At 40.6% G+C, this 17306-nt stretch overlaps 1 protein-coding gene across 2 annotated transcripts in view; it reads left to right on the forward strand.

The window, feature by feature from the left end:
* The window catches only part of WSCD1 (WSC domain containing 1), a 51554-nt gene that overhangs the window by 18978 nt on the left and 15270 nt on the right, over positions 1–17306 (forward strand). For both annotated transcript variants that reach the window (XM_070945559.1, XM_070945551.1), the window contains exon 5: positions 1679–1800. In XM_070945559.1, coding sequence (XP_070801660.1) covers positions 1679–1800 — 122 coding nt within the window. The remainder of the gene's footprint in view (positions 1–1678; positions 1801–17306) is intronic.

Genomic DNA, 17306 nt, shown 5'->3' on the forward strand with positions numbered 1-17306 from the left:
ACGTGATCATCTTTTTCAACCTTCTCACAAGCAAAGTCAATGGGGAAGCCAGATTCACTTAACAACCATGTTACTAACTTAACAGCTGTAGTGATTCACTTAACGCCTGTGGCAAAAACAAAAAACAGGGAAAAATTCACTTAACATCAGTCTCGCTTAACAATATACATTTTTGGCTCAATTGTGGTCGTAAGTTGAGGACTAATTCCTGAAACTTTCAAAACTTCTGATTGATACCAATTGGGCTCTGAGAAATGCCTAAATAAATAAAAAAAAATATTATTGATTAAAATAGCCAGACCATTTAATTGATTAATTGGGAGGAAGATGAAGTGATTGGCATTTACTATCTTGTTCTTATGGACTTAGAAATAAAGTCTGCAATGGAACTTAATCAAAAAAAAATTCTGGCTGAAGAATTGCAGCCTCTGCATTTTTCTTAAAGGATGCCCCAATTGATTAATTATTATTATTTTTTTTGTAAACTGTTCTTAATCGTGATACTTACAGATTCAGCAAAGTGTATCATCGAAAAAGGTACTTTCGCATTCTGGCTGACTCTTCTGTCCTGATGTGGCAGAGAATGCATTTTTTGTCATCTTTCATATGCAGATTTAATCAAGATTAATTGATTCATCACATAAAATCAGCTGCTTAAGAATTTTCTAATAAGGGAGTTGCAGTCTCCTGAAGCCCGCCTGCTCTTTAATGAAACATTTCATTTAAAAGCCTAATGATCAACAAGAATTTGATGTCTTTGTAGGCTTCCTTTTGTTTTCTGTTGAAAATGGAGAAGCTGGGGTTCTTAGAGGTTCCCCTGTTAAAGGACAAAAGTCAAAAATGAAATGCATTTTGTATTTCAACCGAAATCCTCGATTCAAAACTATTCCTTTAGCGGCTGTTCAAAGTTACAACAGCACTGAAAATATGACTTATGACCGGTTATGACCGTTGCAGATCACGTGACAGTGGTGAAATCCACATTTTTTTTACTATAGGTTCTGTGGGTGCGGCTTGGTGGGTGTGGCAGAGGAAGGTTACTGCAAAATCTCCATTCCCACCCCTGTCCTGGGGGAAGGATATTGCAAAATCTCCATTCCCACCCCACTCTGGGGCCAGCCAGAGGTGGTATTTGCCGGTTCTCCAAACTACTCAAAAAATGTGGATTTCACCACTGCCTCAAAGGGAGGGGTCATTTTAAACCAAGCTTTTTACAAGTAGATAGGGCCAAGCTAGAAATCAGGAATTGTGACTAGGCTTCATAGAAACCAGATCCTCCCTCTCTCCCTCCCCCCTCTCCCACACTCCCTCCCTCTCTCTCCCCCTCCCTCCCTCCCCTCCCCCTCTCTCCCCCTCTCCATCTCACTCTCCCTCCCTCCCTAAGAGTATGTGTCAGTGATGAAATCCAATTTTTTTTACTACCGGTTCTATGGGCTTGGCTTGATGGGTGTGGCAGGGGAAGGATACTGCAAAATCCACATTCCCTCCCCATTCTGGGGCCAGCCAGAGGTGGCATTTGCCGGTTCTCTGAACTGCTCAAAATTTCCGCTACTGGTTCTCCAGAACCTGCTGGATTTCACTTCTGATATGTTTGTGTGTTTGGGTACATTCCTTGTGGTGATGGGAAGTTTTCCTGGTTTCTATTATTTAAGACTAAACTTCTGGTCTGTCTTTGCAGGGCAAAATATTATCTATCGAGGATGTTTTAAAGTACCCGAAAATTTAACAAATATCTTGCCAGCCTCATTGATACATTCCAATTTGACAGTGGAGATGTGCTCTGAATTTTGCTCCAAAAAGGTAAGAATTCCTTTTCCTTATCCATTCTTCCTTTCCTTTCCTTTCCTTTCCTTTCCTTTCCTTTCCTTTCCTTTCCTTTCCTTTCCTTTCCTTTCCTTCCCTTCCCTTCCCTTCCCTTCCCTTCCCTTTTCCCTTCCTTCCTTCTTTCCTTCTTTTCCTTCCTTCCTTTCCTTCCTTCTTTTCCTTCTTTCCTGTCTTCCTTCCTTTCCTTCCTTCTTTCCTTCCTTTTCCTCCCTCCCTTCCTCCCTCCCCCCCCTCCCTCCCTTCCAAGTTTAATATATTATTACGGTTGGTCACACAGTTGAATGTTGTTTAATAAGATATTGCCACAGGATGTAAGCTGTTCCAAGTACAGGTAATCCTTGACTTAACAACAGTTCATTTAATGACCATTCAAACTTAGTACATTATTGAAAAAAAGTGTCTTATGACTGTTTTTCACACTTAGGACCATTGCAGCATCCCCATGGTCACATTATCAAAATTCAGATACTTGGCAATTGAACTCATATTTTTGATGGTCACAGTGTCCCAGGGTCGCGTAATCCCCCTTTTGCGACCTTCTGACAAAGCAAAATCCATGGGGAAACCAGATTCACTTAACAACCATGCTACTCACTTACCAACTGCAGTGATTCACTTAACAACGTTGGCAAGAAAAGTCGTAAAATGGGGCAAAAACACTTAACAAACGTTTCACTTAGCAATAGAAATGCGGGGCTCAATTGTGCTCGTAAATTAAGGACTTTCTGTAAAAGCTGCCTTTTGCAATTGATCAATGGTGATTTTGTCAATGCCAGATGTGCTATTCCAGATGTTTTCGAACCAGATGTTTTGGAACTGCAACCAAGGCCGCTATTATTACTACTGGCACTATCTTTGCTTTCTATTGTCACAATTGTTCTACCTCTGTTTGCAAGTCTGTATATTGTGTGATTTTTCTCCAGTTCTTTGCATTCTATTCCATTCCACTGAGTCCAGGAAGTGCAGCATCCACTAGCCAGACATTTTTTTGTCTTTCTTATCAACAGTTGTTAAGTCTGGGGTGTTATGTGGCAGGTGCTTGTCTGCTTGAAGTCTAAAATCCCAGAGCACTTTAGCTTCTTCATTTCATATTACTTCGTCTATTTGTGATCCCGTCAGTTCTTGCTTTCTGGCAAGTAGCATTTCCTGGAGATCTCCTGTGCATCATTGTTGCTACCTTGTGGTGCCATTGTTTGTAGTCACCCTGTGTGATCTTCTTGCACCAGCTAACCAGATGGTCCACTGCTTCCTCAGCTCCTTTACAGAGATGGCATTTCCTGTCTGTTGTGCTCTTCTCAATTCTGGCTTTGTATGCATTTTTAAAGATTTATTTTATTTTATTATTTTATTATTATTTTATTATTATTTTATTATTATTTTATTATTTTATTATTTTTTTATTTTGTCAAGCATGTGTAAGATAACAGATAAAAGTATAAACATGATTATGAATACATGAAATGGATACGAATAGAAAGGGGACAGTAGGACAGGGACGGTAGGCACGTTGGTGCGCTTATGCACGCCCCCTTTACAGATCTCTTAGGAATGGGGCGAGGTCAACAGTAGACAGTTTAAGGTTAAAGTTTTGGGGGTTTGAGGAAGAAACCACAGAGTTCGGGTAGTGCATTCCAGGCATTGGCCACTCTGTTGCTGAAGTCGTATTTTCTGCAATGGAGTTTGGAACGGTTTACCTTGAGTTTGTATCTATTGTGTGCTCGTGTATTGTTGTGGTTGAAGCTGAAGTAGTCATCGACAGGTAGGACATTGTAGCAGATAATTTTATGTACTATGCTTAGGTCAGACAGAAGTCGGCATAGTTCTAAGTTGTCCAAGCCCAAAATTTCAAGTCTGGTGGCATAAGATATTCTGTTGCGAGCAGAGGAGTGGAGGACTCTTCTTGTCCTTAAGACTTGGTTTTACACAGCCAGAATTAGCTCCTCTGTTTCTTTCTTCAACTTTCCTGCTCTTACCCATCACCCGGCCTTTTTGTTACCTGCTTTGCCTGATAGGATTTTTTTTAAATATACTGGCCATGTAATACTTTGCCTTGTCATTATTATTACATAATACGAAATCACAGCTGCAAGTCATTTAGTTCATGTTGGCCTTCAAACACATCGAGTAGCAATAGCATTTAGACTTATATACTGCTTTACAGCCCTCTCTAAGCGGTTTACAAAGTCAGCCTATTGCCCCCAACAATCTGGGTCCTCATTTTACCAACCTCGGAAGGATGGAAAGCGGAGTCAGTCTTGAGCCGGTGAGACTTGAACTGCCAAACTGCTGGCAGAATTAGCCTGCAATACTGCACTCTAACCACTGTGCCACCATGGCTCATGTAATCCCCAAGAACCTAGGATTTATTTATTTATTTATTTATTTATTTATTTATTTATTTATTTATTTAAATTTGTATACCACCCTTCTCCCGAAGGACTCAGGGCAGTGAACAGCCAAAATTTAAAACACATCCAGTATAAAAATTAAAAAGATTATAAAAAGATTATAAAAATTTCATTACATAGCAGTCGTGTGTGTATAATGTATATAATAAAGATGGGATAATAAAGTGTATACAATATACACACATGCACTGTATATCCCACCTGTATTATTTTTACAAATAACTCAAGGTGGCAAACTTATCCGACAGTCCTTCCTCCTCCTATTTGCCCCACAACAGCAACCCTGTGAGATGGATTGGGGTGAGAGAAAGGACACTCAGCTGGCTTTCCATGGCCAAGCCCTTTAGATATTGGAAGACTGCTATTGTGTCACCCCAGTCCTTCTTTTCATTAAATTAGACATACCCAATTCGAACTAGTTACTAAATCTGCATTACTATTAATCTTCTCATCGTTCCAATCACCCATCTCCCCCCGCTTATGACTGTATGAGTGTAACCTTGTTGCTGGTATCCTTACGATTTATATTGACTGTTTCCTAATATAATTTGATTGCTTATTTGTTCCCTATGACCATCATTAAGTGTTGTACCTTATGATTCTTGACGAATGTATCTTTTCTTTTATGTACACCAAGAGCGTATGCACCAAAGACAAATTCCTTGTGTGTCCAATCACACTTGGCCAATAAAGAATTCTACTATTCTACTGCAACTGTTCTTCATATATTTTAGCCTCCAGGGTCCTAATCATCTTTCTTGCTCTTCTCTGTATTCTTTCTAGAGTTTCAAAATGTTTTTTACATCGTGGTGACCAAAACTGGATGCCATATTCCAAGTGTGGCCTTACCAAAGCATTATAAAGTAGTACTAAGTGGTATTAACCCTCTGTTAATGCAGCCTAGGACTGAGTAGTCCTAGGGCAGATATAATCTATCAATATCACTATGGGGTTGTAATGCATAGTGAACAATCATTAGCTTTCTTGTTTTTTTGATCCAAATTGTCCAGTTCAGCCTGTGTCCAGTTAATAATTCCAGCAGCATATTGTGTCACAGCTATGGCCCAGATATTGATGGCTTTGATGGTATTTCCACCATCCATTTTTGTCTTTAGCACTTTTCTCACTCTTTGGCTATATTTGTCACTAATTACTTTTTTAATTTGTCATGCTTGATATTATCCAACTATAAAATGCTCGGATATTTGTTGGCTTCAGATTGATGGCTCCTAATGGTTTGGCCATTTAGCATTTCAATTGCATTATTGTCTGTGATTTTACTTCAATTTATTTCTACTGAGCCATTATTATTATTACAGAACTTTTCAATTTTCCTATATTTTCTGCTACAAAATTACAGCAACCTACGCCACAGTTCCTTGACAAATGCGGTCATATAAGGGTCTTGGGATATATCTACAAAAGAGGTTTGTAAATTCTGTGTCTTCAGATTCCTAACTTTTCCTCAAAGCTAGGAGCTTCTGATATACTGTAGAAAACATCTGGAATTGATGTTAAGATGATTATAAAGATGATTAGGGGGCTGGAGCTAAAACATATGAAGAATAGTTGCAGGAATTGGGTATATCCAGGGGTGGGCATCAAAAATTTTAGCAAGGGGTCCTCTGCCTGTTTGTGGGGTAGGTGTGGCTGTGGTGGCTGTGGCCCAGTCAGCCTCCTGCACCATGGCCGGGGGGGGGGCATTTTTGCCATCCCCAGGTTCCAGAGGCTTTCCTCAAGCCTCCGGGAGGGCGAAAACGGCCTCCCCAGGCTCCGGAGGCCTCTGGAGGCTGAAAACAGGCCTGTTTCTGGCCTTCCCGAACTTCCGGTAGGCCCGTTTTTCGCCCTCCCAGAGCCTCTGTGCATGCCCTGCACTTACCTGCATCCAAAATGGGCAGCATGGGGACTTTTAGGAGGGGCGGGGTAGGGTGGGCGGGGCCAGCGAGGAGAGTGTTTTGGGGGATCTCCAAACTGCACAGAATCTTAGCTAGAGGTTCTCCCGAACCCCCAGCAGCCCATCCCTGGATTTGTCTAGTTTAATGAAAAAAAAAAAGACTAGTCTCTAGGGTGATATGATAGCAATGTTTCAATATTTGAGGGGCTGCCACAAAGAAGAGGGAGTCAACCAGTTCTCCAAAGCACCTGAAGGCAGAACAAGAAGCAATGGATGGAAACTAATCAAGGAGAGATCCAACCTAGAACCAAGGAGGGATTTCCTGACAGTTGGAATAATTAATCAGTGGAACGACTTGCCTCCAGAAGTTGTGGGTGCTCCATCACTGGAGGTTTTTAAGAAAAGATTGGACAACAATTTGTCTGAAATGGTATAGGGTCTCCTAGTTGAGCAAGGGGTTGGACTAGAAGACCTCCAAGAGGTCCTTTTGAACTCTGTTATTCTTTTGTTTTTTTAATTTGATATATATGCCCTTCTCCGGAGACTCAGGGCAGCTTACAAGGCGTTAAGCAATAGCCTTCATACTTTTGTATATTTTTACAAAGTCAGCTTATTGCCCCCACAAACTGGGTCCTCATCCATTCCGGTCCCCTTCTTACACTTACAGGCCCGTGCAATTAATTTTAGAATTATAATACTTTGTCACACTAATTGTTCTTATATTTATAATTGTTTTTATATTTCTGTTCTTATTATTTTGTAAGCCATCCAAAGTCACCTTTTCACAGCGAGATGGGTGACGTATGCTGATAGATAGATAGATAGATAGATAGATAGATAGAGAGAGAGAGAGAGAGAGATGATAGATAGATAGATAGATAGATAGATAGATAGATAGATAGATAGATAGATGATAGATGATAGAGAGATAGATATGATGATAGATATAGATAGATGATAGATAGATAGATAGATAGATAGATAGATAGATAGATAGAGAGATAGATAATGATGATGATAGATAGATATATGATAGAGACAGAGACAGACAGACAGACAGATAGATGATAGATGGATGATAGATAGATGATAGATAGATAGATAGATAGATAGATAGATAGATAGATAGATGATAGATAGATGATGATGATAGATATATGATAGACAGATGATAGATGATAGATAGATTGATGATGATGATAGCTAGCTAGCTAGCTAGATATATGATAGACAGATGATAGATAGATAGATGATAGATAGATAGATAGATAGATAGATAGATAGATAGATGATATAGATGATAGACAGACAAACAGACAGATGATAGATGATAAATAGACAGACAGATAGATAGATGATAGATAGACAGACAGATAGATAGATGATAGATGATAAATAGATGATAGATAGATGATAAATAGATAGATTATGATAGATAGATAGATATATAATAGAGACAGACAGACAGATAGATAGATAGATGATAGATGGATGATAGATAGATGATAGATGATAGATAGATAGATAGATAGATAGATAGATAGATGATAGATAGATATATGATAGACAGATGATAGATAGATGATAGATTGATGATGATGATAGCTAGCTAGCTAGATATATGATAGACAGTTGATAGATAGATAGATAGATGATAGACAGATAGATAGATAGATAGATAGATAGATAGATAGATAGATAGATAGATGATATAGATGATAGACAGACAGACATGATAGACAGATAGATAGATAGATGATAGATGATAAATAGACAGACAGATAGACAGATGATAGATAGATGATAGACAGACAGATAGATAGATAGATGATAGATGATAAATAGATAGATGATAGATGATAGATAGATAGATAGATAGATAGATAGATAGATAGATAGATAGATAGAATGCAGACAGACAGACAGATTTTCCTAGAGCCCCAGGCCCCCAGGTCTCTGGGGTTCACTTCACCTTCAGTACTGTTTCCATGATAACATACATTCTTAACATTTCTCTTCATTGTTTCCATGAAAGCAAAAAGTGAGTGTGTTCCTGCTGTGATTCATTTTGAACATGCTGAATGTCAGATCATGGCTTTGTTTGAGGAAAGGATGCTGTATTTCAAATTTGAAAACAAAAGGGAAAAGGAAGCGTTTGGAATAACACACATCTGCTTGCCTGTGGCTGAATAGGGTGACGGCCCCAAAGAAGCCATCATCACGTCCATCAAAATGTCAAGGCAGATCATTGTAACAAGTTCTGCTTTCAACCACAATCCTTCTTCTCTGCCCTGGAGAGTCCTTCTGGGCGCAGTCAAAATATCAAGATGGCAATTGCACTAAAAAAGATATTTTTTTTTAATACAACAAACAGACACACACAAAAGTAGGCAGGATTTTAATTGTGTGGGTTTTGATCACCATCTTTTTGGACCCTTCCTCCAGATACCCCTGAGCAGATACTAATCTCTGCAAAGAGGATTAAATAACAAAAGGATTAATAAAACTTGAGTGTGGTCAGTTCCAATTTTATGCGGTTCCAGGAATTTTAATAACGTTATGGTTAAGAAGATTGGAGCCCTGTTGGGAGAAATCGAGGGTGGAGAATGTACAGGCAGGCCTCAATTTACGGCTATTCATTCAACAACCCAGAGCTTCCCCCACTTCCTGAAGCACCCCATGTTCAGCATAATGATTTCAAGGGGTGAGCCGGGATTGCATTGGTGTCTTGCTTAATGACAAGAATTTAATGGGCTCCATTGTGATCCTTCTCCGGGAGAAACATCAACAACCTCATATTTTCCTCCATGAAAATATTCATGACTGCTCTTTAGAAGGCCAGATCCTGAAGATGAAACTCAAATACTTTGGCCACCTAATGAGAAGGAAGGACTCCCTGGAGAAGAGTCTAATGCTGGGAAAGACTGAGGGCAAAAGAAGAAGGGGATGACAGAGAACGAGGTGGCTGGATGGAGTCACTGAAGCAGTTGGTGTAAGCTTACAGTAAATGGACTCCAGAGGATGGTAGAGGACAGGAAGGCCTGGAGGAATGTTGTCCATGGGGTCATGATGGGTCAGACACGACTTCGCAACTAACAACAACAACAATTGTGATCCTAGGTCGAGGACTATCTGTAGGAATTTTGCATTCAAAACATTTTGGGCTGGAAACCTCTCTATTGAGCAGAAAACAATCGTCCTGAGTTTGAAACAGGTTGTTCTGCCCCTGATAGAAATATTTTCATAGTGAGTGTAAGATTTCCAGTTAATCTATTTTGAATTGGAAATGGGCTGTTTTGGCATTCCAAACACTGCCAGGATGTCCTGAATAGTATCAGAAGCCCACTGAGATGTCCAAAGAACCCATTCAGATCTGAAAATCAGTACTATCCATTTTTTGATGTCTAATCACACTCTTGAAAGGCCTAATTTTGAGCAAAGACAATGATAGAGCTGTGGTGGCACAGTGGTTAGAATGCAATATTGCAGGCTAACTGCCCGCTGCCCAGGGCCGAAATGTTCCCGGTTCAGACCGTTTCGTTTAAACCGGTAGCGATGGCCGCCGGTGGTTCAGAGAACCAGTAGCGATGGCGGCACGACTCTCCGCCCACCCGCCTGGTCGTCGTTACTTCTGGTTTTAACCAGGAAGTAACCTGTTTTTTACCCTCTGCACATGCGCAGAAGGGTTTGTGAATGCGCAGAGGGTCCGCACGCACATGTGACGTGCAGCGCGTGCACTTCTGAACTGGTTGGGAAGGTAAGTAGATTTCACCCCTGCCCCTGCCAGGAGTTTGATCCTGACAGGATCAAGGTTGACTCAGCCTTCCATCCTTCTGAGGTGGTAAAATGAGGACCCAGATTCTTGAGGGCCATACACTGACATTATAAACTACCCAGAGAGTGCAGTAAAATGTTGTAGAGTGGTATATACTGTAAGTCTTAAGTGCTATTGCTATAGAAAGAAAAGGTATCATATGGGAAAAGATCAAGTCAGCTTTCTATCTTTGCTGAATGTAGGACACAAAACAACGTCTTTAAGTTACAAGGAGGCAGTGTCTAAATGAACATTAGGAGCCTGAGTGATGTAGGAGGCTAATGCCTCATACTAAGGCAGCATTTAACATCCAGCTGCCTGCAATTACTGCGAGTTCAATTCTCACCAGGCTCAAGGTCGACTCAGCCTTCCATCCTTTCTAAGGTGGATAAAATGAGGACCTGGTTTGTGGGGGCAATAAGCTGACTTTGTATAAAATATACAAAAAGTATGAAGGCTATTGCTTAACGCATTGTAAGCCGCCCTGAGTCTCCGGAGAAGGGCGGCATATAAAAATAAAATAAAAAATAAAATAAATAAAAATAGGAAACACATCCCAGTCAGGGATAGGATTCAAAAATTTTAGCAACCGGTTCTCTGCCCGGTTGGTGGGTGGGTGTGGCCATGGTGGGCGTGGCCTACTCGGCCTCTTGTGGGAGGGGGGTGTTTGTGTCATCCTCAGGCTCCAGAGGCTTTCCTCAAGCCTCCAGGAGGGCAAAAACAGCCTCCCCTGGGCTCTGGAGGCTGGAAATGGACCTCTTTCCAAACTCCCGGAACTTCCAGAAGGCCCGTTTTTCACCCTCCCAGAGCCTCTGCTGCACCCAAAATGGGCCTCATGGAGACTCCTGGGAGGCGCGGGGCCAGCCAGTCCTTGCAACTACCGGTTCAACAAACCAGATGTAAAATTAGCATCCGGTTTGCTCAAACCGGTCCGAACCAGCTGAGTCCCACCCCTGATCCCAGTGTTAAAAACAACTGAACCACCAATATTGGAGGGTGTGTTTTCCTGTAAGAGAGGCTTTAATCTGTGCTCAGTAAAAAGTTGAACCACATGACCTAAATACAGGTAGTCCTCAATTTCTGACCAAAATAGAGCCCAAAATTTCTGTTGCTAAGCAAGGCAGTTCTTAAGTGAGTTTTGCCCCATTTACGATCTTTCTTGCCACATTTGTTAAATGAATCACTGCAGTTGTTAAGTTAGTAATATGATTGTTAAACGAATCTGGCTTCCTCCTTGACTTTATCAGAAGATTGCAAAAGGTGATCACATGACCCTGGGACATTGCAACCGTCATAAATGCATGCTAGTTGCCAAACGTCCCCATGGGGATGTTGCAATGGTCCTAAGTGTGAAAAACAGTCATAAGTCACTTTTTTTCAGTGCTCTCGTAACTTCGAGCTGTCACTAAGCGAACTGTTGCAAGTTAAGGACTATCTGTAGTTTCTTCCAACTCAATGGTGCTCTTCAAACTTTATTCTTAACCTCATTTCTAAATTAACCTGTTTTCTGGATTTGTGTTACACACTGGACCAATAATCCAGCCAATATGTTAGATAATGTGTTAAACCACAGAAAACTCAATTTTGGTTAATACTAACCAAACTTAGCCTATTATGCAGAAGCAGCTACAAGCTTTTTTACTGAGATGAGTTGTGTTGTGTATCCAGAAGATGCAATTTAGCAGTCCAAATCGCGGCTCTGTCCTGCTCAGATAAACCTCACTGTTTTCCTAGACTGTGTCTCTACGAAGGAAAAGGAAAATCTGCTAATGCCTTTCTCTTAGAAAATGGATTTTTTTACATGTAATCAAACTGAATTTATTTCTATCCTGTTAAAATGGACTAATGAGAGCCACAGTTTTCTCCCCCGCCATGATTTTAACCTAAAGGGAAAGTCAGAAGGGGACAGTTTGAACCCAATTATGTTGACAACTATTTAATGCCTTGTCATGCTGATAGAACATTAGAAAAGAGCCTTAGGGACTCTCCATAAATTACCTCATTAGGAGGGGATCATTACCGAGCGAGCCCATGTTCTCTTTAGGAGAATAGCATTGGATCCTTTTCATCAGACACATTTAGGGTAGTTGATAGCTGCTGCCTGCTTTGAACTGACCTATTTTGCATAGATGGGAGAAAATATAGACTTATTCTTTCCCGGTGCCCTGATCCATAAAGGTGATCCTAGACACACCTTCTCATCCTTAAGGCTCACCGGATCACGGAGCTTCCTTTCAAGTCCACATCCATTTTGTTTATTTAATTTGTATCCCACCTTTGAGTGGTGTGGTGACCTAGAAGAGGAGTTCTTGCTTCACAGTCAGGAAGCTGTGAGTTTCGATCATAGATAGCGGCAGATATTTCTCTCTCTGGGCTCAATGAGTAATTGACTGCTGTGAACTCTGCATAGGTGTCAGGGAGGTCAGCCAGCCAGTAAATGCTCAGCTCCATTCAGTCGCTCGACTCCACCCTGAAGTAAGGGGATTACAGGGGGAAAAATGTATCCCACCTGTATTATTTTTTACAAATATCTCAAGGTGGCTTCCTCCTTTTATTTGCCTCACCATAACAATCCTGTGAGGTGGGTTGGGCTGAGAGAGAGGGACTGGCTCAAAGTCACTCAGCTGGCTTTTATGGCTAAGGTGGGACTTGAACTCACAATCTCCTGCTTTTTAGCCTGGTGTCTTAATCATTAGACCAAAATGTTCCTCTTTTACTGCATTTCACAATTTTAACCCTTTCGTTGCATGAAGTGAGATGAAAACCACCATTTTGCCTGCGTAATATTATTTAATGGCACATTTCTTTCAAGGGTAGAATTTGGGGGATATTTAGGTTGGAAAGTTAGACAATCCTTTCCTCAACTTAGTGTCTTCAAATAGGTTGTAGATATATGTCCCATAAATCTCAACAAACAAAGACACACTTTTGGGTGATTTTGTTTAGTTTCCATGGAACTAAACTATGTGTTTTTATACTTCCTGGAATAATAACTAGATTGGAGTATGGTCCCTTTCAGATTTTCACAAAGCGAAATGTTGTGATTTAACTTTCAAGGGGGGGAAAAAAACCTGTCCTGAAATATTTATAGTAATTAGGAAAAAAGATCTTTAGTAAGATGTGTTTTGAGAGATAGTACAGTACCTTCAGGCTAGGCCTTCATTGTGTGAATTAAAAAAAAAAAACCCACTCAAAACAGCATGCAGTTTTTTCTAGCACAAAATGGTTTTTAGCAGATCATTCTACATGCAACAAATGTACACAAATGCATACATGATATATACTTGACCAGTAAAGTTAAGTTCTGTTCTGTTCCACTCTGCTCCATTCCATTCCATTCCATTCTGAGATGGCGCAGTGGTTAGAGGGCAGTACTGTAGGCTACTTCAGCTGACTGCTAGGTGCAGTTCAGCAGTTCAAATCTCACTGGCTCAAGGTTGACTCAGCCTTCCATCCTTCTGAGGTGGGTAAAATGAGGACCCAGATTGTTGGGGGCAATATGCCGACTGTGTAAACCGCTTAGAGAGGGCTTGTGAAGCAGTATATAAGTCTAAGTGCTATTCAGGGGTGAAATGTAAAATGTGTTACTACCGGTTCTGTGGGCGTGGCTTGAGGGGGTAATGTGACTGGGCGGGCGTGGCCAACTTTTTTTTTTTTTAAAAAAAACTTTTCAAAGCATTTTTTCTAATGCTTTGAAAAACCTCTGGCAATCAGGCAACTCAGCTGGGATTGTCAGAGACTTTTCAAAGCATTTTTTTTACCACCTCTTCGGCCAAGTGGTTGCAGAAAAAAATGCTTTGAAAAGCCTCTGAGGATCCCAGCTGAGCCACACGATCATCAGAGGCTTTTTTTTTTTACTTTTAAAAGCATTTTTTCGTTGGAAGAGGTTGTAGAAAAATGCTTTTAAAAGTTAAAAAAAAAAGCCTCTGATGATCGTGCGACTCAGCTGAGCTTGGGGGGGGCAGGGATTTTTGCTACCGGTTCTCTGAACCACCCGCCACTATCACTATCGGATCAGGCGATCCGGTCCGAACCGGGAGCATTTCACCCCTGGTGCTATTACTATTGCTATTCCATTCCATTCCATTCTGCATTTTATTATTCTATTCTATTCTATTCTATTCTATTCTATTCTATTCTATTCTATTCTATTCTATTCTATTCTATTCTATTCTATTCCATTCCATTCCATTCCATTCCATTCCATTCCATATCATATAGCCATTATAGGTGATGACAAATACACAATCTAATAGTTCAGACTTGATTGTTACTGTTCTTGGAAAAATGTATCGGGCTACTTGAATTTCAAAACTGGATTATATCAAGTGAGACAATTTTCTTCAATCTGGCAGCAACATGTTATGTTTGCTGTTGTTGTTGCTGTTGCTTTATTTATGTGATGGTACAACTCTAGCATTAGAGTCGTAGAATTCTTGAGAAAGTAGGTGTGTACGCGCCACATTTTAAAAAGTATGCATTTAAATGCAGTCATTTACGGAATGGTTGAGTTTAAACTTTGGTCTTGTCTGAGTACGAACCAGAGTATTGTAAAGCAATAATTTAAAAAAAGGTGATGGACCATACATATCCATGGGGGATTAAAATATTTTGAAACATGGAAACAAAACAAAAAAAGTAGACCTTGACTTAGAATCATTTGCTTAATGACTGGCCAAAGTTACAATGTCACTAAAAAAAGTGACTTATATCTGGTCCCCTATTGCAGCAACCCCACAATCATATGATCAAAATTCAGGCACTTGGCAACCAGTCAGGGGTGAAATGCTCCCAGATCAGACTGGATTGCCTGATCCTGTACCGATGGAGGCGGGTGGTTCAGAGAACTGGTAGCAAAAATCCCTGCCCCCCTCCCCCCATGCCCAGCTGAGCCGCACAATCATCAGAGGCTTTTTTTTTTACTTTTAAAAGCATTTTTTCTACAACCACTTCGGCCAAAAAAATGCTTTTAAAAGTAAAAAAAAAAAAGCCTCTGATGATCGCGCGGCTCAGCTGGGATCATCAAAGGCTTTTAAAAGAAAAAAAACCTTTTTTTTTCTTTTAAATGCCTCTCACGATCCAAACTAAGTTGCCTGATTGTCAGAGGCATTTAAAAGAAAAAAAGCCTCTGCTGATCAGGCAACTCAGCTGGGATCGTCAGAGCCTTTTGAAAGCATTTTTTTACAACCTCTTTGCCAAAGAGGTTGTAGAAAAAATGGTTTTAAAAGTTAAAAAAAAAAATTGGCCACGCCCTCCCAGTCACATTACCACCACCACCACCACCCCCCACCAAACCACGCACACAGAACCGGTAGTAACAAATTTTAGATTTCATCACTGCAACCAGTATGTATTAATGATGGTTGCAGAGTCCCTGGGTCATGAGGTTGCCACCTACAACTTCCATAACTGGCTTCTGACAAGCAAAGTTAATAGAAAATCTGGATTCACTGGACAACCATATGATTTATTTAACAACTACAATGATTCAATTAACCAGGGCAAAAAAGGTCAAAACTCACTTAGCAACTACCTTGCTTAGCAACAGAAATCTGTGTCCTAATTGTGGTCATAAGTTAAGGATTACTTGTATTCAGAGAAGACCACGCTAAAAAAGGCAGTTTATTAACCTGGAAAGTATGTGTCATATCTGTGGCTTAATATGCACATAGAGATGTACATTTATTCAAATTGATCTCAAATGTTCCAGTTCCAATAGGACCAAGTAAATGTCTTCTTTTATTTCTTCAAGATTATATGAAAAGAAACTGCAGCAAATATTGTACAAATAATGACCGATATTAAAGCTGACTAGTGTTTTGGATTTGAAGACCAAATGAATCTCTAGAGTGGCTTAATCCAAATTAATCTTGTCCTGTGAGAGATTCCTGGGAGCAGATTCTGAGATAGAATCTTCCAAGTGAATATGGTGGCCATGACTCTGCAATTTTATTTATTTATATCCCACCTTTATTATTTTTACAAATATCTCAAGGCAATGAACATTGGTAAGGTCACACTTGGAATACTGCATCCAGTTTTGGTTGCCACGATGTAAAAAAGATGTGGAGACTCTAGAAAGAGTGCAGAGAAGAGCAACCAAGATGATTAGGGGACTGGAAGCTAAAACATATGAAGAACGGTTGCAGGAACTGGGTATGTCTAGTTTAATGAAAAGAAGGACTAGGAGAGACATGATAGCAGTGTTCCAATATCTCAGGAGTTGCCACAAAGAAAAGGGAGTCGAGCTATTCTCCAAAGCACCTGAAGGCAGGACAAGAAGCAATGGGTGGAAACTAATCAAGGAGAGAAGCAACCTAGAACTAAGGAGAAATTTCCTGACAGAACAATTAACCAATGGAACAATTTGCCTCTAGAAGTTGTGGATGCTCCAACACTGGAAGTTTTTAAGAAGATGTTGGATAACCATTTGTCTGAAATGTTGTAGGGTTTTCTGCCTAAGTAGGGGGTTGGACTAGAAGACCTCCAAGGTCCCTTCCAACTCTGTTATTCTGTTCTGTTCTGTTCTGTTCTGTTCTGTTCTGTTCTATTCTATTCTATTCTATTCTATTCTATTCTATTCTATTCTATTCTATTCTATTCTAATTAACATATCCAACACACACCTTTTTCCTCCTATTTTCTTGGCAACAGTAACCCTGTGAGGTGGGTTGGGCTGAGAGAGAGAGGAACTGGCCCAAGGTCACCCAGTTGGCTTTCATGCTTAAGGTGAGACTAGAACCCTCAGTCCCTGGTGATTGGCCCAAAGTCACCCAGCCAGCTTTCATGCCTAAGGTGGGACTAGAACTCACAGTCTCTTGCTTTCTAGGCTGGTGCCTTAACCACTAGACCAAACTTTCTCTCAATCAAAGATTGAGAGAAAGTTCTCTAAATCAATTTTAATGTATATCCCATATTGACACCCTTGGACACAACAGAATTCAGGATTCAGGCAGCAACTGCTTTTTGGAGTTCTTGAAAGTCCTGCTTGAGACATCAGTGATACCATATTTCCCCGAAAATAAGACAGGGTCTTATATTAATTTTCACTCCAAAAGACGCATTAGGGCAGAAGTGTCAAACTTGATTTCATTGAGGGTCGCATCAGGGTTGTGTTTGAACTTGGGGGGCCAGGGTTGGTGTGGCCAGCTTGATGTCACTCGTGTCTGAGGCACCTGTGGTGGCCCAAGCACTCTGCCAGCGAAAAAGGGTTCCTGAGCTCTGTTTTCAATTGGGACGGCCTCCTGCAACCCTCTGCCAGCGAAAATGGAGCTCGGGAGCCCATTTTCGCTGGCAGAGTGCTCGGGCCACCACAGGTGCCCCCGACATGAGTGATGTCAAGCTGGCCACACCATTTTCACTGGCA

This window comes from Pituophis catenifer, unplaced genomic scaffold (genome assembly GCF_029215685.1).
Source record: "Pituophis catenifer annectens isolate HBS135680 unplaced genomic scaffold, rPitCat1.0.hap2 SCAF_1, whole genome shotgun sequence".
NCBI classification, from domain to species: domain Eukaryota; kingdom Metazoa; phylum Chordata; class Lepidosauria; order Squamata; family Colubridae; genus Pituophis; species Pituophis catenifer.